A 25,266-nucleotide genomic window follows, 5' to 3' on the forward strand; every position below is an offset into this window, starting at 1 on the left:
ATTGTCAAAACCAGTGAAAATACATTCATGGGCCAAATGTGGCCCCCAGAGGACTATGGATCCTCTTCTATAGGTCTTTCCCTATAGACAAAACTCACACAGTACTCATTACTGCTGGGAAAAAAAAAGGCTTAGAGAAAATGATAATAAATCCCTGTATTACAAAATTCCAGAGTGGATGTTACTCCCTCTACTTCCCCATAAAAATTCCTTGATTGATTTAATAATTTATATACTCATAATACATTAATTTAACATCATAGCTTTGCTTGGTTTTTTATTGCTTTTTTTTTTTTCCCATAAGCAAGGAAACTGGTGTGAATAATTTTCCTTCACTATGTTTTTTTTTTACCCCTTTGGTCAGAAAAGTGCTTTAATGATTTTACCCAGGACATAGACTGAAGTCAGCAAAGCTGGTCCTGAGCATCATTCCACAGCCAAAGTGCTCCCAGGTTATAATTACCCCTTGCTATTCCATGGAGCAAAACGCTGTTTTCTGTAGTCTTGAGAATTCACTTAGCTGTCGAGAGGTAGAACTAGGAAGCAGTGGCCTCTTTCCTTTCATCTCCCACCTTATAAATTAGCGATGGCAACCTTACTGATTAAACCAACAACTTTAAAAAGCAGTTAAGTAGTTAAAACCTAGATAATTTTCCAATTATAAGGAAAGAGGTGATCAGCTGAGAGAGAGAGAGACAGTTCTGGCTTGTAAGTGGAATTCCTCATTTCACCTCAAGTCCATGCATAGTACTTAATTTTGATTTCACTCAGGATTCCTTTGCAGAAACTGATGGTATGATCTGGTTCATTATACTTAAGAGGGCATGCATTTATTATCCCAATTGTTTATGCTATCTGAATATTCCAGCTTGTATCTAATATATGGAAACTACAATGGAGCTTCCCAGGAAGTCCTGAGTTTATCCTGTTAAGACCTGTTTTGTTAAAAATAAACTATGAGATTAGTATGAGACTAAGTAAACAAACAAACAAATATTATGAGACTTGCATTACTCCATATAAGGGGAAGGTTGAGGCAAACCTGATAGCATTTCCCCATAGTCATAGTCAAAGAAGCCTCTGCCAGTAGGAGATTTTTCCTATGTGGATAGCATTGTCTTGGCCCTTTATCAATTTCCTACTTTAGTGAATAAGCAAAGAGTTAACCTGGAATCCTTTGCCATTTGCAATCCAGTGTGCTGGTTTCTTGCAAGGGAGAGCTCAGGGTGAATTCATTTTCAGCTGAGTATGTCATTAAGGAGCAGGATTTATTAATGACTTACTAATTCAGACAGAGTCAAACTGAACTCTGGTACAAATCCTCTGGTATTCAAAGGAAATAACTGCTCCTTAGGATATGGGCTGTATAGAGCTAGTTCCTGTCTTCAGATGTGGATATATAGGCAATATTAAGTATGCTGTTTAATATGGTATACTTATATTCATTACTACTCAGAATAATAAAAACTCCCCATTTTACAGTGACATTTATTTACTGCTGAACATCAGCCGAGGTGAAAGAACTCCCATTTCACTCCTGTATATAATCTCAGGTTCTGTCATTCACATGTAGAAAACTCAGCTCTCTATTTAGCACAGTGTTGGGAAAGATAGACATTTACAGGGCCCCTCTGCCCTTGAGCTGTTCCATTAGTGCATGGAAAGCACCTTGCAGCCTGTGACAAGCGCAGCAGATCGGCACTAAATCAAAAATCAGTGCCAGCCAGGGATCTAAGCCACCATGAAGGTCACAGCCATCAGCTGCATGCCATCTCAATCCAAACAAAACACACTAGATACAGGGGGATTTTCACTACTCACAATAGGAGACAAACACATCATGTTAGAGTAATCTCCTGATAGCAGCAAAATGGGTAACTGACCTTTTAAATACTTTTGAGTATTTAATAAAAGTTTGAAGACAGGGAAAAGAGGTATTGGTAATTTTTGGGTGCTTTTTGTAATGCAATTGAAACATTGGCTCTGTGCCACAGCAACCCAAAATATTAACAAATAATTTCTTTCCCAGAGCTGGGAGAGCTCATATGTATTAACATGCTCATGAATTAATACTCTCTATTATTTTTCCCCCTAAAAAAATTCTCCCTATTCTACTGAATGCAACAAAATTTACTCAAGTAACTTTAAAAAGTGGATTAATCTGAAAGAGATTGAAGTGAAGATAGAGCTGTGCACAGCGTCTTTCCTGAAATTGTGACCTACAGGAATGTCCAGAATTGCATACTCTAACAGAAGCACAAATAAAAATGAACAGAAATTAGAGGGATTGTAGATTAAGGGGTTTAAATAGGGCAGTCAAGACATGATCTACTGTCAAAGTTGAAAGGAGATGAGAGGAGCTTAAACAGTAGAGTATAAACTAGCCAAGCCATGTGCCATCTCTCAGCCATACTGTGTGTCCAGCCATGCTACATATGAGCACCCAAACTATGGGTGTGTGCAGGCTGATCTTCCTGCTGGGCTCTGTGCAGGAGATGCCTGTGTCACAAACAGCTCTCCTTCTTCCCTTCACAGAAAGTGGAGGAGTTGAAAATAATTTCCCACCACAAGAGTCCTTAGGATCAAGAGAGCAGAGAAGGAGGAACACTAGTGAAGGATAAAAAAATAAATAGTTTCTTCCCCTGTGTCCACCAGTGGCCTGCTGGGATCTCCCTGCTGGGTCCTTGGCCTGGAGTTAGGAGTGTCCTCTCATCTCACAGACACCCGATTGCAGGGGTACTGGGTTGACTCACAGACGACTGAGCACACAGGTTCCTTCTGCTAGTTTCCCCTGGGTTCACCAAGAACTTTGAAAAAATTGGGAATTTGGGAGTTAAATTCCAGCATCAGTACAATCACTTCCAGGTGATTTTGCTCCTTCTCTTTGGACAAATTTTGAAGTAGACTCCCCAGGTGAACCTTGGATAAAATTGTCTTCCTTTCCCAGGTCTCTTCTTTCAGACTTTGTTCAAGAGGAGCCATTCTTCCTCCCCCAAGATCACAGTCTGCTCTGATTGAAAGAGTCTTATTTTCCCAGCTCTAGAGTAACTTATGTTCTCCATCCAGAAAGAAAAGAATACAATTGAGCCTGTGAGTTTGTATTTATGTGGAGGACAGAATGTCCTCCTTCCCTTCCTTCACTATACTAAACTGCAATGCTCATATGCAACTGCATGAGAGGAAAACAAGGCCCATTGGAAATAAAATAACCTGAAGGGGGAAGGTAAAACTACTTCCCTTTGGAGATCTCCACTTCCTGTTTTGGGAAGGACCACTCCTGTTAGAAATATAAGGCAAAAGGAAGGGCTCTGAATGGGTAGTATAGAAATAACATTTATGTAATCTACTTGAAAAGATCTATTGAAGTGTCAAAGCTTATTTTAGTTATGGTATCCAGGCTCTGTCAGACTAATTGGCTGCATCATTAATTATACAGAAAGCTAATTTAAATAAGATACAAACCAATGCACTGGGTCAGGCTATGGGTTAATCAGTGCCCAGCAGTGGGTACATTTTGTTATAAGAGTGTAAGAAGCAAGGCACATACAGAAGAAATCCCCACCATCCCACACTTGCATGGCTCATGAACTGTCGTGTTTTAATACCACCAATGGACCTACCTTTCAATGACATTGCCTATTCCTTTCTTGACTATTACAATGTATTTTCCTAAATAAAGATGAAAGACTTGCCAACTTGTTTTTGGGACACAAAGGTTTCTCTTTGAGCAGAGTATTTGTAAACATGAAGAGCAGGTTTACATTGTATTGCTGTTCTAAATGCTAATTTTTCTGTTAAAAAACCATGCATATCCTTGTACATGTGACTGATTCATAGATAATTTTATACAGTTTATGTGCATCTTGGTTTTGTGTCAAAATTACACCTGTATACTTACACACACAAACACAAGAGCACCACAACATATGTTCCTCATATCAGGTGCCAACTGAAGGCAATGTATTTGAAAGCCAGGTGCTAAGAGGCCATTGCGAAGAGGAGGAAACCCGACAGAGCTTTCTCCCAGCCGGAGATGTTTTCCGCGAACGCTGAAAAAAAAAAAAAAAAAACAAACCCAAAAAAAACCAAACAAAAAAACCCCCCAACAAACCAGTCCTAAATATGCCTTAGAAATGTGCGTTGTGGACGGCTGCCATCTACTGGCACCGGGGACAAGCCCGTGGTGGGGGACTTATCCTCCTCGGCTCCTGGGACAGGTTTTTCTTCCTTTCAGCTGACACCCAGGGTCAGAATTTTCTCTTCCTTGTGCCAGAGCTTTCTGTATATCCATGGACATATCTGAGTGGCATTACTTATTTTAAATTCCCCTTAATGGCGGTTATGTATACTCTTAAGTGAGAGAAGTGCTTGAAAAAGACTCAGCATAAAGTGTCCTTTTTTTTCTTTTTCTTTTTCTTTTTCTTTTTCTTTTTCTTTTTCTTTTTCTTTTTCTTTTTCTTTTTCTTTTTCTTTTTCTTTTTCTTTTTCTTTTTCTTTTTCTTTTTCTTTTTCTTTTTCTTTTTCTTTCTTTTTCTTTTTCTTTTTCTTTTTCTTTTTCTTTTTCTTTCTTTTTCTTTTTCTTTTTTTTTCTTTTTCTTTTTCTTTTTCTTTTTCTTTTTTCTTTCTTTTTTTCTTTTTCTTTTTCTTTTTTTTTTCTTTTTCTTTCTTCTTGATAGTTAATAAAGTTTTTGTATTCATCAATCATCAGAAGTCAGCCTGGGAGTGTGCTCTGTTTAAATGCTCTGGCTTTTCACTTAATGTATCCCATCTGTTTCTGAAATAAATTGCAATAATCCGTGTTTAATGTTAATCAATGTATTACTAAATATGCAAATTATATTAAAAGACGTGGTTTGAAAAAGCTTTCATTTGTAAATATGGTAGCTGAAAACAGGAAGCATATCTAAAAGCCATTTAGATACAGTAGCCTAACTCTAAGAGTGTGGCTGATTTATAAAGCAGTTTGCTAGTTGATCTTTCTCCCACAAGGGGATATGTAAAACTGTTGCATATCAGATTTTGTTAACATCTGATGGGTTACTGCTAACAGTGTAAAGGCCTAATATTCACAACCATGTCTCTTATTTAAATTAAAGCAATCTTATTCCAGCTTTCTAATTTTTGTGCTCATCCTAACATATGAATTTACATGAAGAGTTTATGAATCACAGTGAAAGCAATTTGAACAAGCTTTTCAATCAGTGTTACATCTTACTGCCTGATTTAGATAATTCATTGTCTAAGGGGCTCTTCTGGCCTCTCATTCTCCTTTCCAGGGGGCCCAGTCTATGAGGCCGGCTGTCCCTGTTGATGTGGCCGCAGTCCCTCTACTCCAGTGCACCACTTTGCAGGAGGGTCCTACACATGGAGGACCCTTGTGGCGCTGCTCCCATCACCAGTGTGGCTCCACACCCCAGCTCACAGAGGCCCTATGGCATTTCGTGTGCCACTGTGTCAGACATGGAGGGTCATTTTGTACTTGTTGACTTTCCACAGAGCAGTGAAAAAGCATGTGAAAAAACATTATAAGCAGGACATGACCCCTGAGCCCAGAATCATGGCACTGAACACAGGAAAGAAAGTACTGGTGAGCAGTGCTGGAGAGAAAATCCAGCTAGGAAGATAAATGCTGAGTCATTCTGCAAACAAAGGTGGCTCTTTGTGGTCTCAGCCCAAGGCTACCCACTGCCTCTCCTGCCTCTTTTTTACTTTGTTTTTTTGTTCACATTCCTGCTACCCTCTGGATGGATTGCGTGATGTAACAACTCCTGACCATGATGGAGCAGCCCTGGAGGACCCAGGTACCACAGACAAGGGTGGGTAGAAGAGGAAGCTGGGACCACTGCAGCAGTTGCTCATGATGGAACAGAGGGGAAGCCCAGGTGGTGAGGAAAATGTAAACTATCTTTTGAGATAGTGTGCCTTGGCTGACAGCATTTTCTCAAGTGTGTGTTTAGCTTGACAACACTCCTTTCTTTTCCCATGCTGTATTACAGAATATCCTTGATGTTTCAGGATGTAAAGTAAGCTCTAAACGGAATTATTTGAAAGAAAGTTTACCCCTTACCCTGGAGAAGGCCAAGTCATGCTCTCAAGGTCAAGCTTGAGAGGTGATTTGTGGTTTGTTTTTCTTTTATATTCTTCTTTTATTTCTTTTTCCTGTTGCAGCTTCCTGTGAAGCATCCAGTGACATTTTCTGAAATGTACCAGAGTAGAAGTACCAGGAAACTAACCTATGACTAAACTTATCTGGGCTCAATGGAGATCTCTTAGGTCCTTACATATTTGCCCTAATTTACACACCTTTGGGAAATGGGTTAAAATTCTGAATTAATTTTAGAATAAAAAGGACCAAATATGGACCAGTTTTGACTGTGCCTCTTTTAAATTATTATTTGATTAGTTATTATTAAATGTGATGGCTTTGCCACAGTTTCATGTTTTACTCCAATATCTTAGATATCCTGAAACTCAGACATGGTCTATATTTGTGAGCAAACCTCCCAGGAGCTAAAAGTGGGAGCAAGGTTAGCAGGGAGCTATCCTGTGAACTGAAACTGCTGAGTTCCTCATGGGTCTATATGTGATCAGTGCCAGAGTTCAATAGCCCTGCAACACCTCCTATCAGCCAAAGTGGGGGAGAAAGCGTGAACACTATTGATGGACTATCATGCACTTACATTCAAACACATGCAAGCATTTCCTTTTTTGCCCTATAAACTTAAAAGAACTGTTTCATGAATTCAAAACATGAAAAATAAATAAAACTCCCTCCTTTACTCTGGAGAAGAGATAGGAGGGACAAGGTTGCAAGCAAGGTTTCATGAAGATGTAAGACTGTAACAGCTATTGTTGAATACTATACTTGTCTTCATGGCATGGATCTCTGAGGGAAGGCTAAGTTGATGAACTAATTGAGATTTACCTGTTGGTTCCTTGTGTGTGCCGCTTGGGGGATTGATAACACAGGTCTAGGTACCCCCAAAGATACCCTGGGTAAGGTGATACAGCAGCCTTTATCCCTCTGGATGGGCGGAGGCTTTGCATGAGCTTTTACCAGGAGGCATTTTTCACTGCTACAACCTTAGGAATTGAGTACCCACTTGAGGATCTGATGTAGTAGGTTGGTTTGATTTCTTTGCAAATCATGCCCTTCCCTTGTGTCACAAAGCCCTAGAGTTTTGCCCTCAGCATTGGGGGGTTTTGATGATGGCACTGTGTTTGGTGACTGAGATTGCCCTTATGGAATGTTTTTAATCTCATCTAGTCAAATCAAAAAAGTGAAAGTAGCAACAAGGTCTGGAGTGAACATTCTGATTCATAGAGGATTTATTGACAGTACCTTTGAAAGTACTGTTTAATATGCAAGGTAAACAAATTAAAAATCCCAGTTTGTGGTCCAAGGGCATTCACAAATTAGAAATGACCCCCTGCCTGCCATGAGAGTGCTAATGATGTGAAAGCTGAAAGGAAGTGAATCCTCTTGGGAGAAGAGAGTGGGTCAGAGGGGCTTTTGTAATCTACCAATCTGTTTGGCTTTGACAGGTTCTTTGTCTAACATGGGAGATGACAAGAGGAGCTGAGGTGCCTGGCAAGGATGAGAATGTCTGCCTACAAGCATTACATATTTTTCATTTTGTCTTCACTCAGCTGTTGGTATCTCTTGGCTGCCTGAGCCCAGGGAAAACACTTGACCTTGCCTGCAGCTAAGGGGAGAAAGCAGCAGGAGCCTCAGTTATTATCAGGGAGTATGCCACAATGCGAAGCTTAAATCACAGACTCAGTAACTTTGTTTTGTTTCACACCTCTTTTAATCACAACAGTTGCCTCTCATCCTGACCTGAGAAAGCAAAAAGGTATCCACTATACCCTGAGGCCTTATCTCACTCATAGTCTGACATGGAGACTGGAGTGTGGGTGGTGGCAGTGCTGGTGTCACCTGCAGCAACTCACTGGTGTGATCTGAAGGCAGAGTTGGTCTTGACAAGGATCACAGCTAGGAACCAGTCTTTTTCTACACACACTGACCCATAGGAGCTCTAGTACCTTGCATAAGAAAGCAGAGCTCTGTCTCCAAGGGTTTTTCCTTGAAGAAAAATATGAAGACTCTGAGTGAAGTTTGAGGCCCACTAAAATGAAAAAACTACAACAAAAAAAACCCCAACCAAGCCAAAAAACCTAAAACTAACAAACACACAAACAAAAGCCATATCATCACATTCAGATAATGCTAAGATGGATATCCAGATGCATACACAGGTGGATATGCATATAAATCTACATGGATAGCTAGGAAGTGCAGGCAGGGGACCCTGACTGTTCTTTGGCTATGAAGAAAAAAAATACCTTCTCTGTTGAGAGATACCTTTACTTTAGCTTAAATAAGTGAGTTTTAAACAGAATGGGTCAGTCAGAATTATAATACTGTGTAATTTAATCTGCTGTTTGCTTGGCTCTACTTGCTCAGCATGAACAGCTGGATTTACTTGAGCCCTGAGCTGTAAGCTGTGAACTTTCACCCAGATATGTTGGAACAGAGTTGGTTTGCTTGGTACAGTGTTGTGTTTTATCTTTAGTTTGGGAAGAATATTAATAACCCAGTGATATTTAGTTGTTGCAAAGTAGAAGTGGTTTTTATCCCTAAGTCTAGGCCTTTTTTCATTACTATGTCCTGACTGATTAGTGCACAAGAAACACAAACCAGAAGACGAGGAGGCTGCAGCCATCAGCAGATTCTACAGTTCGACACGATAAGAGCAGTTAACAGCCTGGCTATGGGGAGACAGAGAAAGAATCCAATAAGGTGTTAGAAGATGCCAGCCCAAAAATCACCATTGGACTTGAAATCACGTGAAGAGTGCGTGAGGGCAGGTGCATAAGTCATGGGGGTCTAATTTCCCAGAGGTTTTTTGTTTCTGGGTCAGCTTAAGCTGATCTGTTGCTGTATCATTCTATTAAATTATTTATTTTTATAAATCTGATACCTTAGATTCTGCTGCAGAAAACCCAGGATAGAGCCTGAAGGAGGAAGTGCACCTGAGAATGAGCGTGTGTGCAAGCACTTGGAAGGGAGCCCATCAGCCCCACTGAGAACAGACTCCAGTCCTAGCAAGGAAAGCCTGGGTGGTGTGTGTGGCAATCCTTGAATGGTGAGAGAATTCTTGGGCTGTGGCTTCTCCTTTAACAATCTTATCCTTCTCCTTTACATCTCTTGAATTCTCACTTGAGTTCAGAATTGATGATAAGATACCATTTGGATATAACCACAGCTACAAGGAACAAGGTGGTGGTGGTTCCAAGCCTATATTCACAAAAAAGCACGTGCAGAAATTGCCATGCTATTCAACAATCAAGTCTGTTTTTAAAAGCTGGTGGTGAGAATACCTGAATGGCAGTGTAGCAAGCTGCCTAATTAGTGGCACAGCTGCTTCATCTGCTTTGGAAGTTCACACATTTCAAAAGCTGTTCCTGATTTTTGGTTGTTTAGAAGCCCTTGAGTTGTGTTTCCTGGAGGCAGTGAGCACTGACAGCTGCAGGCAGCCTTCCTCTGGTGAGCAGCACTCAGCACTTCTGAAAAAGGACCTTAATCCTGGCATTCCACACCAAAACACCCCAAAATGTGGTCATTCAAGATGAAATCTACTGAGATTTATTCTTCAAAGGTCTTCTGACATTTAGACCCTAGGTAGTTCTTGATGGGAAATGTGTTAAATGTGTCTCTAGATGAGAAGAGCAACAGACGAAAGATTTGCCTTTTTCAACTCTTGACCAAGTGAGTCCTTTCTGATTCTGTCTCATGTCCACCCTTTCCCAGCTCTTACTCAGGAGGTTATCCTTGAGCCTGCCAGGGTGCAGAACATTGTCAACACTGCTGGGTCACAGTACCACATCATTTTTATCTATTCAAGAGCACCAACTCCTTCCCCATCATTTTTGAAGGTACTCAGAGACAGGAGAGGAGCAATGGACCTGGTGTTTCCCCATTCCCTCACATAATGCAGGAGCTGTGGTTAGGCCCAGGGCAGAAACATATATTTCTTGTCCCCTAATTTTTTCAGACATATTGAGGCTGCCTATCTGGTGGTTCCATGTAAGAAGCAGCTCTTGTCTATGAAAAGCAATAAATGGGCTTTTTGTCTCTTCAACTGCATGCTGAATGACAAAATGCTAAAACCATCTGTTCTCAAAGTCTACATTTCAGTAATATCAGAAATTTCAGTTTTTACTTATGTAGGTTCCCTCAAGTACAATCCTCTCACAAAATTACACATGGTCTCTGGTAGAATCTTCTTTCTTTAACTGTGCTGTGGAGACCCTGGGTTGGGGAAACACAAGAAGCTTGTGTTTCCCCAAAAAGCTGATAAAACCCCATTAGCTCCTTCCCCTGTTCTTATGTCAGTTCCTGTGTCCTTGAGTCACTGATTGGCCCTTATCTTTGTACTGCCCCAAGATCAGGGTCTCCCTGGACCCTTGGAGAGATAGAAACCTGGACCCTTCACATGTGTGTGTGCCTGAAGCTCTGAACACCTCACTGTGCGGCTGAATTAAGTATCTGTGGATACCATGCAAAGGCCCTTTCTCCTTCTTTACCCTGGACTTTACTAGCAGCAGTTCAGGCTGCAACAAATGGCGCCTAAACAGGGACCTCTTCTGAAAACATCTGCACAAGACCACCCCAAGAATTTGGGGTTTTTTTACCCCAGTGTGGTGAGTTTGAAATTGTAGTTCCTTCCTTCTTTTACTCTTGGGTGTTGGGAAGAGACTGGGTTAAGATGGAAACAACATTCACCCACACAGAACAAGAAGTTTATATCCACCTTAAAAAGTCTTTTCTTCAAGAAAATTTTTGTTTTTCAGAGGGGTAGTTTTAGTGTTTTGTGCACTGGTTATTTAAACATTTTCCTTATATTTCACGGAACTCAGTCCTAACCAATGAATTTTTGGAAGTAGCTTGGGAAAAATTAACAACTAGGAAAAAATTCCATGAAGAATTCTATCCTTTATTTAATATGATGAAGAAATGTGTTCTGAATCTTGATGAACATTTAAAAAATGGTGAACTCCAGCTGAAAAGCCCTCCTCTGTGTTCCCCTCTTTGTGCCCCTGCACCCCCTCCCCTCTTGCAGGGAAAGACTCCTCTAGGTTCTTCCATCTTTACTCCTGCTGCCCAAGTTAGCTCTCACTGCATGGCTGTGGCCGCATGGTCACATTCACATGTTCAGGACGGCGGAGACTGCATGGCAAGAGCTACGGGATCTCCCCTTCCACCCTCTGGTCCTCACAGCACCTCCCACAGTTCCCACAGTCCTGGTCCCTGGAGTGAAAGGGGGGTCAGAGGTGCGACCCCTGATTGGTAAATTACGGCTGCACCAGTCTCTTACTACGAAGGATAGGAAACCCCACGTGAGCTTGCAGTGCTGAAAAGGACAGTAAACAAAAGAACGGATGTGTTTACTTCAGTTGCTATAGCACTGCGAGATGTGGCGGAGGTGGCGAGAGCCGTCTCCCCTTGCACTGGACTGCCGCCGATCCTCTGCGGCTCTCCCCACTGCGGAAAACCTACGGCCGCCCTGCTGCCATTTCACATGGCCAGAGTGAGCCGGCTGATATATACGGCCCAGCCCGGGTCGTGGCAGTCTGCTACACCAGGGCCAAGAGTGGGCAGACAAGACCAGTGGGCCTGGGGCGCTGCTGTCACTGGGCGGGCAGGCAGCCCTGCCGGGAGATGGCTCAGAGTTGCAGTCCTGGCAGTGAAACTGCTGCCCCCCACCAGCCCTTGGGGTCTGTGCCTCTGCCGCTGCTCTGGAAGCCCTAAGCCGGCAGTGCCCACAGGCACCAGCCAAGATAGACCCCTGGGAAAAGGCCACGTTCCAGCACGGCTGCCAGCGCTAGGAGCGAGACGAAGCTCAGACAGCAGCACCTCAGCACCAGCACCAACAACATATCTAGCACCAGCAACACAAACACAAATCCACTGACAAAAGTAAAAAAGTCCTTGCCATGAATGTTTTGGGGACAGTGAAATGGTTCAACGTAAAAAACAGATACGGTTTCATCACCTGGAATGATGACAAAGAATATGTGCTTGTTCATCAGACTGCTATAAAAAAGAATTATTGTTGCTACGATGCCCGACTGGTGGGAATAATGATGTGCAGATCTTCATGATATCAGAAGGCTAATTAATTACTTTATTACATTATATTATACTAAATCTATATTATACTATATTACACTAACAAGAACTATCACTAACTAACTAACTAGAAAAATCTGTGACTCTCTGCTGAGCGTCCCAACATACATGTAGATCCAATTGGTCAATGAATCCAAAACACCATCACCAGTATCCAATTACGAAACCACCGGGTAAACAATCTCCATAACACATTTCACATGTGCACAACAATGAGCAGCAGTGAGATAAGAATTGTTTGATCATTCTTTTCTCTGCCTCGCTCAGTTTCTCTCAGGAAAAATCCTGAGAAAGCCAAGTCTTTCTGTTCAGAGGATATGTGAATACCACAAAGAATAACCCCAGGAAATACCTCCACAGTCTAGGACATGGAGAAATTGTTGAGTTTAAAACAATATAAAGAATAAAAGGCCCCCAAGCAGCCAATGTAGCAGGACCTGGTGGAGTTCCAGTGCAAGGCAGTAAATATGCACCAAACTGCAAACCTGTGAAATATTACCCACGTCATATGTCCGAGATTGAGAAGCAAGATGTTTTCTATTGCCATCTGTGTAGCAGTTGTGTTCTGGGCGGTTTTCCTTATCTCCTGTTAATGGGCCCATCAATGTCTTGCCACATGACTCAGAGATAACTCCCTCCAGGAGCCCTTTCTGTTGTACAGGTGATCAAGGACCCACCGCATGACTCAGAATGACATCAGCCCATTGTGAGATGCTCCGCCCTGGGGGGAAGAGCCAAGCATTCCCACCTAGATATATTCTGGGGTTTTGGACAGAGCAGGCAGCCTTCCCACAGGTTTCCAGGAGGAACAGCTTGGGGTTTTTCACTAGACCTTCAGAGGAAGACTACACCCTTCTACAGGACCACTGCCCCAGCAAAACCACATCTACCACTCGAGGAGGACTGAAGCCACTCCAATTTGGATTGCTATCATCACGCTGGCCAAAGGAGTGTCAAGTTGTATTCTGACTCTGTCAGTGGTTTTCTTTTTGTATTATTGCATGTATTTTGTTTCTTTTCCCTTTTCCCAATAAATTGTATTTCTGACTTGGAAATACTGGTTTTGCTTTCAAACCAGAACATCATAGAAGTCCTCCACACACCTACCAAGGAAATAGAACCCAAAACCAATAACCATCAAACCCCAGCAGCAGCCTAAAAGCCAAAATGGCACAAAACAGGGATGAGCTGTCCTGCATCCAAAAGGCCACCTCCATAGTGACTGAACTTTCCAATCCAATAAGTCCCACTTCTTCTAATACCCTTCCCCAATTCCTGTGGCCACCCTTCCCCCCTCCCACTTTTCCCTTTTTCTTTCAATTGTCCTATTACCCCTTTTTTATGTTCCCACAAATTCCTACCACCTTTCCCCCCTTTCCATGGCCTTCCTCCACTAATCCCTTCCACCAGACTTCCTTTGTAATACTAGAGGGAGGGTGATTGGGAGGGAAAGAAAGGAAAGTTTCCTTAAAGTAACCATCTTTTTCTTAAAAGTTAATGATTTCTATTTGGAGTTTCCAGCAGGCACACCACCCCCTACACTACCTTGTACAAAGTCTATCACAGCCAACCACTCTACTACAGGTGGCAGACAACCAGTCCCTGTCCATTTGGCTCCCAGTTGCTTTCATGTGGTATTTCTGTTCAGATTCTGACACCCTTTCTGTCCTCTGGGATGAATATTTTGCCCGAAGTGTAAAAGAGCTGTAGGGACAAAGCCATCCATCATCAGTGGGTCAGTCAGAGCAGCAGATCAGCCCTTTGATGCTATAGATTTCAAGGGAAACAGCTGGCACTGAAGTACAGCTCTGCCAGCTCCCACTGCCCACCTCACTGACACACTCAGAGCCTAACCCAATCCCACCCACCTAACTCCACTATCCTAGTTGCAGAACTGGGTATCAGGTTCCCTTTGGGCAGTAATAGGTAACCTGGAGAATCTTTTCAACATATGAAAGAATCAAATGGGTTGAGAGGGAAGAAGTATTTACAAAGTCCATGAAAAGAGCAAGAGCTCAGCTGTTATGCACAGCACAGCTGGCTGGATAGCAGTTACAGAGAGATCAGCCCATCCGGGGTCTGTCAGAAATATGTACAAAACTCAGATGTTTAAAAATAACCTACTTTCATTACTCACTTGGTATCTCTCAGTATTAAAACATCTGAGGCTGGAATCACAGCCACACCTGCAAAGATCTCCCCATGGAGAGCCCAGCGAGTCAGGCAAGCTGCAGCAGGGAATACAGAACGGGAACACCAGACTTGAAAGAAGAGAAGGACTCAGCCAGAACAGGTGAGGGGAGAGAGCAGGTAACTAGCACACAGAAACCAAAACTGGGAACGAACTAAACCAACAGGATTTGTTTGACTTTTACACATGTCCAGGTTCTTGGACTCAGTGTTAGAATGCTAACCTAAACATATTTCTGAGATTTCAGCAGGCTATACAAATATGTTTAAGTATGGCTTTCTGATGTTCACTTTTAATGAAGACCGCGACACAGACCTTGCTTCCTTTACATTCAATACCAGTAAGATTCCACATAAAAGCTTTTAAGGGATTAATATACTGATTGCAATAAATATCTGCAGGACCTCCTTAAGCTGATGGAGTGTGCCAGTGAAGAGTAGCAGAAAGGTCTCTGAGAGGCACTGTTGATTGCTTCGAAGTCTACACATATTTCCACAGATCTCCACAAACTGTGTGTTAAAACATCTGAAGAGGAGGTGCTGTTGCTGTTGGTGATCTGTGTCTTCTTTATATACAAATCTAGGAGCTTCATCTTGTTTCCTGTCAGTTGTGCGAGATGAGGTTTCAGTTCTTCTCCAATTACTGAATAAATAGCCACTAGGAAAAATACACTGGTTTTTCTGACACTGTTCTCCATGTTATCATAACCCTGTAACAATCCCAGAATGATATCAGGCAGGAGCTGATGCAATGATTCCTTGGAAATCCTCTTGATGACTTTCATTTGCAATCTGGTGGCAGCTAAGTTAATTGGATAATCTGCAGTCTGAATTATGGGGCAAAGCACCTTGATGCACTGCTTGGGATGGATGGAAATCGCCAGGGTGGAAGCAGCTTCTTCAGCAGCTCTGATGACCTTGTGGGAATCCTTACGTGCTTCCAGTGTTTTCATGATAGTCAACTCTGCATAGTTCTTAAAGCTCGCCGGCTGGTTCCACAGGCTCTCCCTCAGGACTTGCAGCGCCAGGGCTCTGATGGAATGATCTTTGTCTCCAAGTGTTTCCAGCAGCAAGAGCAGAATGGATTTGAAATGCTCCTCCCAAACTCCAAGATTATCTTCCCTTGTGATCTTTAGCAACTCCAGGAGATCTCCTTTCCACTCCTCTGCTGCTGTGCTCCCTCTGAAGCCCCCTGGCTTCGCCTGCCCAGCAGAGGCACAGTCAGCAGCAGGGGACACTTCCCTGTTTCTTGTGGGATTCGGGGAGCGGCTAAGACAGAGCGCTTCGCTGTCTGCCTTGTATGGAGGAGAGGTGGCATCCGAGAAGGTAATGAGGGAGTCGACTCACGGTGGCGGAAAAAGTCTCAGGTTTATTGTAAGCTCCGGGGAGCTCTGAATTCCATGTCCCAGTGGCCGAAAGTTGTCACATGGCTTTCGTAATCACCTCAAGTACTGGGGCGGAGACAAGGGGGAAGGATGCCCACCGCCCAATGAGGGAATTCAGGGGAGTGGAAGGTAGAAGGACAGACAGAAACACAAGCCAATGGAGGAAGGTTAAGGGAGGGACCCCTGGCCTTCGTCCACTCACTCGATGCCCAAGGTGGAAGATTTTGGGCGGGTGGGATTAAGAGCTGTGTGATGGACAAGGCACCATGGAGGGGTGGCATTGGAGGAGGGGCAGGAGAGCCCAGGGTGGAACCATGGGGAGAAAATGGGGGGTGAAGGGGCAAACCATTACAGAACTGTTACAAAGATATAAAAACACAATACAACACTCCTCCACCCACTCATTGTGGTTGGAGACCTCTTTCAGAATATCAGCCAACAAATCTGAATGGTCAATGGGTACATCCTGAAGCTGATCCATGATGTCATCAAACACTGCTTCCTTCAAGGCATTCTTATCGTAAGTGTTAATGTTTAATCTTCTTTATTAAATTGAAGATGAATAGTGAGAGAAGGTGAGACTATGCCACAGATTTTGTAGTTTCACAAATCTATGGACCAAAGATGAGGTATGAAGGGTTTACAACCTCACATTAGTATAATAACGAGGTCGGGAAGGAGAGCACAGATACTGAAGTAGAGAGCAAGATTATATCTGGGAAAGAAGGAAAAAGAACAGTTCAGAAGCACAGAAAAGTACATAGGAATACTTGGTTTCTCACTTTCCTGACTTGTCTGGAAATGAACAGACTAGCTATTGAAATCTGGCATAAATATACATACCATGATCCTTGTCATTGGATGTCAGAGTCAGAAAAAAATTCAAGATGTTTTTAAACATTTTTTAACAGTGAGGTGAATCAAGCCCTGAAGTGGCTGGACAACATGTGTGCCAGATTCAGTCATGTGAAATCCCTACATGGAGAACATCTGCCTTTATGAGGATATGCTGCAGCTTGTGTGGAATCTTGCTATAGAAATGGTTGGGTGAAGTGTTCTGGTCTGTGTTACATGGAAGATATGACTTTCCAAACACAATAAGTAGCTCTTTCTGGCTTATTTATTTCTGAAGTGACAGACTTGTTTGGAAGAATGCCTGGGAGAAAAGAAGAGAAAATGTTTAGAAAGGTCTGAAAGCTTTTTAAAATGCCCCTCAAGCCAGGACACAAAGGAAGCAATGCACTACTCAAGAAAGCAGTTTTTAAAAAGAAGAGATAACCTTGCCAAATGTTGGTATCTACAAAGGTTGTCCTATTCTAAAAGGAGGAGGAGACATGAGGTGCCACTGGCTTCTTGTGAATTATTTGCACACTTAATGGAAGATTGCAGGTCTCACCTAAATTTTCTTGTAGTCCAGATGCAGCATTTGCTTGTATTTGCTCTGAAAAACAACCACAGCAAGTTTCATCAGGAAGGAGGCAAGGAAAGTCACACAGCAACAGGACAAATGACACAGCTGGTTAGCTGACAGTCACACACTCAATGCTACATGATCCAGACTCTTCTGTCACAAAATTATCCTTGAGAACAGCATTTCTAAGCTTCCAACTGTACATTGTGCAAGGATTTGAGAGATCATAGCCAAAGAAAATGGAGACATCTCCTGACTGAGCCTTACACATTACATCAAGGGGGAATTTGTATGAAAAGGCAGCAAAAAATATGGCCTATAATACCACTACCTCCTTGCAGCATTTCAGTAGTTTCATACAGAGAAGGGAGTCAGAATTGGAAAATCATTATACTAACTGACACAGTATGAATTAACATAGTAATATTCTTTAACTATGGTATGCATAGAAAGGAACTTTCCCCTTGCTAATCTTCTAAATCATTATGGCTCATCAATGATAATTTTTGTTTTAACTTATTATGTAAACTTGAATGACATTTTATTGCAAGCTCTGCAGACTGAAATGTGAAAGACAAAAACCCTCAATATCTGGTGCTCATGTAATCTGTACTTCAGTGTATTTCTTAACTGGAGGCCAGACTTTGCAGTTAGACAGTATTTTGTCTTTCATGACTGAGCCTTTATCCATCAGATATTTAATTGCCTAATTTCCAGTAAATTACTTGGAATAAATTGTTAAAATAATATGCTCAAGGATTTGGCTTTATTCTGTTAATCTGAGCAGGAAGATTTCTCTTGAATAACAGAAAAGGCATGAAATCTAGTTATCAGCAGGTGGTCCACAGTGTTCAGGCAACACTCCTACACACAGATTTGCCTTTTAATATTTTGGTGACAATTTTTGGTGACAATTCAGACAGTGTACATAGCAAATGTGATGGAAATATTTTGCTAGATTGGATCTTGTTAAATAAATGCTGAAATTTACCTATTACCACCATGCTCAGTTCAGAGATAAGAGCAAGGTATATATATCTTTGATACCCATCTAATTATATGTCCCTGCTAGGTATATAATGGCTTTCTGCCAGCCCGGTGCATGACAATGGGAGCACAGGAAAGGATTTTCCAGGATAACCACCACTTCTGTCCATATAGGCCCTTTCTGAGGCTGCCTGTGTGCCATTCTGCAGCCCTTAAGAGCTTCTCTGACCAAAACCTTGCTTTGGATTAAAAACTCTTCCCAATTCCCAACCTCCTCTACTGTCTCCATGATACACAAGGGAGTCCTGTTATCCCCTTTTCATTTATGTTTGGTTGAGCCGAATTTCTGGTGTCATATTGTAATGAACAAAGTTTCCAGGTGTTCCCCAGAGACATGGGCAGGGCCTTCCTAGTTCCCATGGCAACACTGGAATGGCTGCTGGCTCTAGCTGAGTACCGATATTGAAATGTTAATTAGTTAATTGCTCTGTTTGTTTTCTCTAAACTACCTGGAGATAACCTGCCTCCCCCCACCACACCGACATTCTGGGACTAAAATGCAAATAAGAAAACCCCCTGGGATCACGGGAGTATTTCTATGGGATAAAGACACCCCTAAATAAAGAATAAATACAGTAGAGGGGTATAGACAAATGCCCTAGCTGAGGAAGAGGGAAACACATTCTCTGATTGACTTTTGTCCGTCATCATCACCTAAAAAAGACTAGACTAGAATAGGGTGTGCGAGGTGGAGATGGAAAAGACAGAGTCCCCTGGTGCTGCCACCAGGGAAGGAGTGGGGACAGCTGTTGTCCTGGTCTTTAGCAACAGACTCTGCACTCCACACCTCCTCACCCTTTGACCACCAGTTGTGCCACAGGGAAGAAGAAGGGACAGCTGCTTCTGGAGGCGAGCTCTGTTTGGGACCCCTGCCCAGCTGATCTTTTTAATAAAGAGCTGAACATCAATAAAGGCATGTTCATTTCAATATGATATGATGATCCTTGGGGTTAAGGTGACTGCTCCGTGCTTGTGCATGGGTGTGAATTAGTGTTCTCTGAGTGAAGAACCGGACTTTCAGCTGACATGGTGCATCAGGTCTTGTCTAGCATCCTGTATGCTGACTGGTCTTTATAAATCTAGCAGTATCTCACCATTGTAGCTGCAGAGATTAGCTGTACATTTGCACCACACTGCCAGTGTACTCATATTGCCACGAACTAAGTGTCACCCTAAGGAAATCACAAAATTAACAGTCGAGGACATTCAACAACTTCTTCAGCAAGGTAAGAAGTTACCCATCCTCTCATTGAGATTACTTAATGTGCTGTTGGTATAGAAGGCATTTTGCTGTACCTGCCAGAGTATTCACTACAGCTAAGACAGTGAGGCTTCTTACATTTTGGACCTCTTTGCTACATGCATGAAACTTTACTGTGATCAGCTGTCAGGCTATATTTTATCTCTCAAGAGGAATTTTTTTTTGTAAGGGCAAAGGATTGTCTGAAGCATTTCTGAAATAGGGAAGAAGAGAACACCCTGTGATAAATTTCAGACTCACTATAAAGGGGACAGGGTGTTACAATTTTATGTTTATCCACAGTACTTAAGCATATCCATAACTAAATTTCACTAGAAAACTTAGGATGAAAAAATGTGTTTGACAAATGTGAAAATAACTAAACAGAAATGTATAATGTGCACAGTGCAAGACAGCCCAAAGGATAAGTCATAAGACTTTGTGAACAAACATACATGGCTTTGTTTCAAAATCCATTTAAACTCAAGAAATTTTACATATGTCCAGTCCAAAGCCCAGAGACACCACCTTGCAAGAGTCTACTATAAATTAAGGCTGGGTCATTATACTGAAAAATATACAGGAATGACTTTTCAGAAGGATTGTTGAGAGCTTTAGGGCTGAAGCACAATAAAGACAGATGAAGTTTGAATTTCAAAGATTCCGTCTGTGCCTTCTGGCTACTTAGAGTCTTACAGTGCGGCAGCAATTTGGGTTTTGTTGCTTTAGGAACTATGATTGATGATACTATGACTTAGTGACTCCTCCCACTCTGAAAGATATCCAGGGCAGTGTGTAGGTTGATTTTTATTTATGTCCTAATACATACTGATATATTTTAAGCAGTAATTTAAATTAGCTCCATTTGCTTTATTAAATATGATTACTGTGTATTTGTGCTCTGTATCCCACTGGAATCCTAAAGAAGGACAAAGATTCCTTTTGTCCGAGTGTTGCACAAATACAAGCTAAACCAGTCTGCCTTTCGAAGAGGTTGTAATCCAAATATAAGCAGAGGTTGCAAAGAGTTGCAGGTAGGGCAGCCCATAGTGCACATGACTAGATATCAGTTTTGGTCAGAGCTGTAGGGACAATTTGCAGCACATCAGCCCAGTGGTTTCTAAGGAAGTTGTGGGTTTTGTTGCAGAGAAAAGTTGGAAGAAAGGATTTTAGGGGTGGTTGTGAAGTTTTTTTTGTGGGCACTCCTCCCACATGTACCAGACAGTATGGAGGAAAACACATAAGTATTCACTAGCAAAGTAACATCTGGGTATGAGAGAGTTGAAAGGGAATAAATACTGTGAAAGTGACACTAGACCTCAGCTTTGAACTGAGAAACTGGTGGGGAAAGAAATGCTTCAGCAGGGAGCAACTCAGCTGATGAGCTATGTGAGGTAGTCTGAGTAAATCTCTGTGGAAACCATCCCGCCTCTGGTGAATGAGGGACCTGAAGATGAACCATCAGCACCCTCAGTACACAAACAGGGTGCCTAAGCTAGGAGGTACAAGTTGTGCTCTTTGCAAAGAGCACAACTCCTGGTACTCCTGGTACTCCTGGAAGGAAACAGAAATCCAACAAGAATCACACTGGTTTCATGTAGATATAATATTGAATTCTGCCTGGATTTCATTGTAACCCAGAATCAGTTAATATCCATGTGTTGTAAGGTATTAGTCACAATTGGATTTACAATTTTCTCATAAATCTGTTGCAAAGAGTTTTACTGCAATTATGATTTTCAAAATTCAAATTGTATATTTTATTGAATAGCTGCTGCAGGCCATCATCACGTTACGGACTTTAGTATCTGGAATATAGTATAATTTACATAATTTACATCAAATGTCTATCAGATTTCAAGCTGAGTTTGAGGCTACTGCATTTGAATCTACAAAACATGCACAAATTGGAAACCTCAAAAAACAACAAAAAAAGGATCAGCTTGTGGCTTTAATTTCTTTGTTCAACTCTACCATGAGGTTGAAGAAAATTTCTTTTTAAACAAGAGAATCAGATCCACTCCTTTTGAAAACAAACGATTTAGAAAAACAAGGTTAGAATGCCACCTGGGGGCTTATATTGCCATCACACTCCACTTTAGATCAGAGCAGCATGCAATTTATACTGTGAGATAAAAAAAAAATGTTCACTCTATTTGCTTCACAAAGTACAGTCAGACTTTGAGGAATTCATGCAGGTGTTATTCCATTTTATGGCACTTGCTTCCTTAGACCTTCAGCAAGAACATAATACAAGGAATAGGCACTGAAGAGGCAAACCAATTTGCTTTGTGAAGAGAAACACAGTATTACGCACTGTATGAGGTAATCTATTTTTCACAGATAAATGTAAACCAAATACAAGAAACACAAAAATAAGTTTATTTACTGACAACACATAGAAAAGACTAGATTGCATCAGATGGAGAAGGCCACAGTTTGTGGAGGCAGAAAAGGGATTGTTCAAGCACAGAAAATAACACCATCAAAGTACTAAAAATGGAAATACACAGACAATAACTTTAATCTGTTAAAATAGTGTTAAAAAATAAGACTTTCCTCGACTTTAATTTCAGGGATTGGGCCAGAATGACAAAAGTGGGGGCTGCTAAGAATCTTCGTCAGAAATTACAACTTAATACAAATGAAGGTTGTTAGTATCTAGCTAGGGTAGCATCCCTACACTACTAGTATTCATCTGCACTTTTGGTGAACTTTTCTGAATCTGACCAAAAAATAATACATAGGAGAAAATAATACATATTTTGCACATTTAGATGTTAAATCTAAGACCAAGGGGAGAAAAGAGATTTTCCTGATAATTTCATCAAGACACCATTTAGTTTTCTCTTGGCCAGAAGCAGTGTGATACCCTTCTTCACTTCTCTCCAGTCTGCTGAAATTCTCCATGAAGGGGTGGATAGCAGTACTGCACTACTTGACTTGTATGATGAGCTGCATCACAGTCCTAACACCCTGAAGCACTCAGGTACATGTTGATTGCTCCTTCCATCTTCTGAGCTGTTCTGGGGTCAAGGATCTTGGAACTTGGGTGTCCTTGTGGACCATGAAGGATGCCTATCTTTAGGGGCAGAGTTATTTTGTGTTTGCTCACACCATGGGTCATTTGATCAACAGAGAAAAAAGACAGCATACACAGCATACACAGGTGACTCCATATAATTGGGCAACATGTGAATTTCTTCTGTGGCTTCAAGGGTAGCTGAAGCCATTGACTAGAAGGGGTGACAAAGCCTTTTATTGCAACCACAAAAATCTAGAAAAATACAAAACTATTTATTTTCATCTATGACTCTGAACCCATACATTTATTTGTCCTGTGAGTAACTTCAGAATTTCATGATGGAAGCAGTTGAACCTTCCATCAAGGTGGGGAAACGTTCCTCTCAGATACAACACCATCACTGGAGCTGCAGAGATCTCCTTTGCATAAAGGGGGTCAAGTTAATTACCATCAGTGCTTGAACTTCCATTCCCTCTTAAGTTCCTGGAGTTTGGATTCAGGCTCACCTAAATCAAGCTAATATCCCTAGGCCAGGTCTAGTGCAACCAGGATTCCGATCAAGAGGAGGAACTCAATGTGTTCAAGTGGTACTGCTGGTTCATCTCCTACCCTTCTCCTGAACCTCTAAATGCTGGTGATTACTTGGGAGATAGGTGGTCATGTGACAAAATGAATTGAATCCTCTAAGGAATGCCATGAGGGTGTTTTGGTGGTACACTGCATATCCAAAGCAGTGCCCTTTATCTGGTAGGATCCACAGGATCAATTTTTTCTCAGCACTTTTAATCACCTTCAGTCACAAAGTGAACTAGTTAAACAGCACGGCCTTGAGCACCAGAAAGATGCAAGTGACACTTAGCTGTGTTATCGCCCATCATCCAGAGCTGCACTTCTAACAGGGTGCGCAGAATTGAAATGGATAATTTCTCTGTAGGAATAGTAGATGTCTGAACTTTTGTATCACTCACCTGACCTGGAAATGTAAAGTTAGCCATTTCCTGAGGGGGTGGATTTAACCACCACTGAATACAAGAAACAGCAGCATGGATTTTTAAGGCTTATATACTGGTTGTGGAGGACTGTAGTATATGCTGTCCATTGAAATATCATTTGTGGGCTTCTTCTAACTCTGTTTCTTTAATATGTAAAGTGTTTTGACTGTATTTGATCTTGGCAGTGTGTGAAATTCTTACACACACTTTTCAAGGGATCTATTTATTAGACATAAAGGAAAAAACTGTGTGGATTAGACATGAATTTTGAAACTGAATCACAATGATATCTCAAAGGTATACGGTCTGATTTAGAGAAGTCACCTTTAAAATAATGTGTTCTAGTACTTCCTTTGCAAAAATCTCTGCAAGTAATTAGAGTAAGACTGACTGTAAATTGTTCACCTGTTCCTAGGAACTTTAGTCAATGAATAAAATCTACAGAAAAATTTGAACTGTGTAACTTGAGGAAACTGCAATAGGCTTTAGCAATTGATAAGATGTATACAAATAATGTGACAAGCTGGAAATGTTAGGTCATAGAGCAGGAGATAACCTAGTGACAGTTTCTATGCCTAGTCATTACTGCAGAGGCCAGGATCTCAGTGGGGCAAGTTAAAAGGGAAACCATTGCGCTAGAAGGTGGGAAGAAAAAGTATTCGTCTATTCAGATACTAAGGCCTGAGGACAAGAAATGTCACACTGGTGGAAAAGTGTGCTTGTGTAATCATAACATGTGCTGCACACTTCATGAAGTGAGTGTTATCCTCCAACACTCCATCATTTTTGCACAGTTTAAGAGCCTGAGCACATGCTTTGCCAATGGTTGACAGCAACAAGCCATAAATTGCAGAAAACACTGCAACTTGGCCTAGCAAATGCAATGCTGTGGGAGGAGGCCTCGGAAGAGATCTACCGGGATTACCATGGGAAACTACTGTGGTGTAGGGGCATGGTAATAAGATTCCCGCCGTTCCCTATGTCCATCATTTGGTGTACCCTGCCCAGTTAATGTCAGTTAAGCAATGGTACCATCCCAGGTTCTGGAAAGTTCTTTGTTCTAAGTTCTGTTATTGGTTCCCTCCTTGTAACCACTCCTTCCCTTATCTCCCATTGGTTTGTATTATCCCTATCCCTCCCACAAGATCTTACCCCATTGGAGGTATGTACCCCGACCCCACCTCCTCTCTCTCGGCTATAACCCCTATCCCCTCCTTCGGGGGGGGCTCTGAGGGCTCTGGTCACCCAGACCTCGGAGTTCAGGCACTCAGGGTAGCTCCCCTCTCAAGAGGTTGTCTCCCTTTGCTCCTTTTACCTTTTCCTGCCTTTTCCTGCCTTAAATAAACCTCTGAGAACTGCAGCGCTCCGTGTGCCGACCCGTCTATTTGGTGGATTCGAGCTTTAGTCATCTGGGGCTCCTGCAGACCAGCGACCGGCGGGTTTCCCCGCGGGACCTAGGTCCGGGACGCCTCACAATGCTGTGATCAATTGCACTCTTTACCGAAGCACCACAGCAAACACAGCACCTGTCCCAACCACACTGGGAAACAGAGAAGTTGCTTCTGTTTCCTGGAAATGAACAATACATTATATGCTTGAAATAGTAACAACAAAACTGTTTTTTTAAGATTGCAAGAAGGATTCAGAAAAGAAGTGTACAGAAATTTATACAACATACAAAGGCAGAGAAATGGAAAATGGAGAAAAATTCTGGAAGCAGACAGCATTATTAGTTTAAAGAAGGAACAAAAAGATGCTCAGAAGCAGAATTCTGAAGTCA

At 41.9% G+C, this 25,266-nt stretch overlaps 2 protein-coding genes across 2 annotated transcripts in view; one reads left to right on the forward strand and one right to left on the reverse strand.

Annotated features, from left to right (window-relative positions):
- TBCA (tubulin folding cofactor A) overlaps positions 1-25,266 on the forward strand; it is a 530,652-nt gene that overhangs the window by 74,764 nt on the left and 430,622 nt on the right. The window lies entirely within an intron of this gene.
- Positions 14,551-18,877, reverse strand: LOC137465334 (CLIP-associating protein 1-B-like). Its single transcript, XM_068177353.1, has 4 exons — positions 18,804-18,877; positions 16,424-16,486; positions 16,159-16,313; positions 14,551-15,554 (listed from the first exon to the last, which is right to left on the reverse strand). The coding sequence occupies exons 1-4, from the start codon at positions 18,875-18,877 to the stop codon at positions 14,758-14,760; spliced, it is 1,089 nt and encodes a 362-aa protein (XP_068033454.1). The 3' UTR covers positions 14,551-14,757.

The sequence above is a fragment of the Anomalospiza imberbis genome, chromosome Z (assembly GCF_031753505.1).
Source record: "Anomalospiza imberbis isolate Cuckoo-Finch-1a 21T00152 chromosome Z, ASM3175350v1, whole genome shotgun sequence".
Taxonomy (NCBI): domain Eukaryota; kingdom Metazoa; phylum Chordata; class Aves; order Passeriformes; family Viduidae; genus Anomalospiza; species Anomalospiza imberbis.

Excerpts from the sequence above, each read along its gene's own strand:
- LOC137465334 (XM_068177353.1), bottom strand. The coding sequence starts at position 18,877 with ATGACGGACAAAAGTCAATCAGAGAATGTGTTTCCCTCTTCCTCAGCT. Across the intron at positions 16,314-16,423 it reads GACCTCGTTATTATACTAAT|AAGATTAAACATTAACACTT; the intron begins GTGAGGTTGTAA and ends AATTTAATAAAG. Across the intron at positions 15,555-16,158 it reads CAATGAGTGGGTGGAGGAGT|CAGAGGAGTGGAAAGGAGAT; the intron begins GTTGTATTGTGT and ends GGAGCACAGCAG.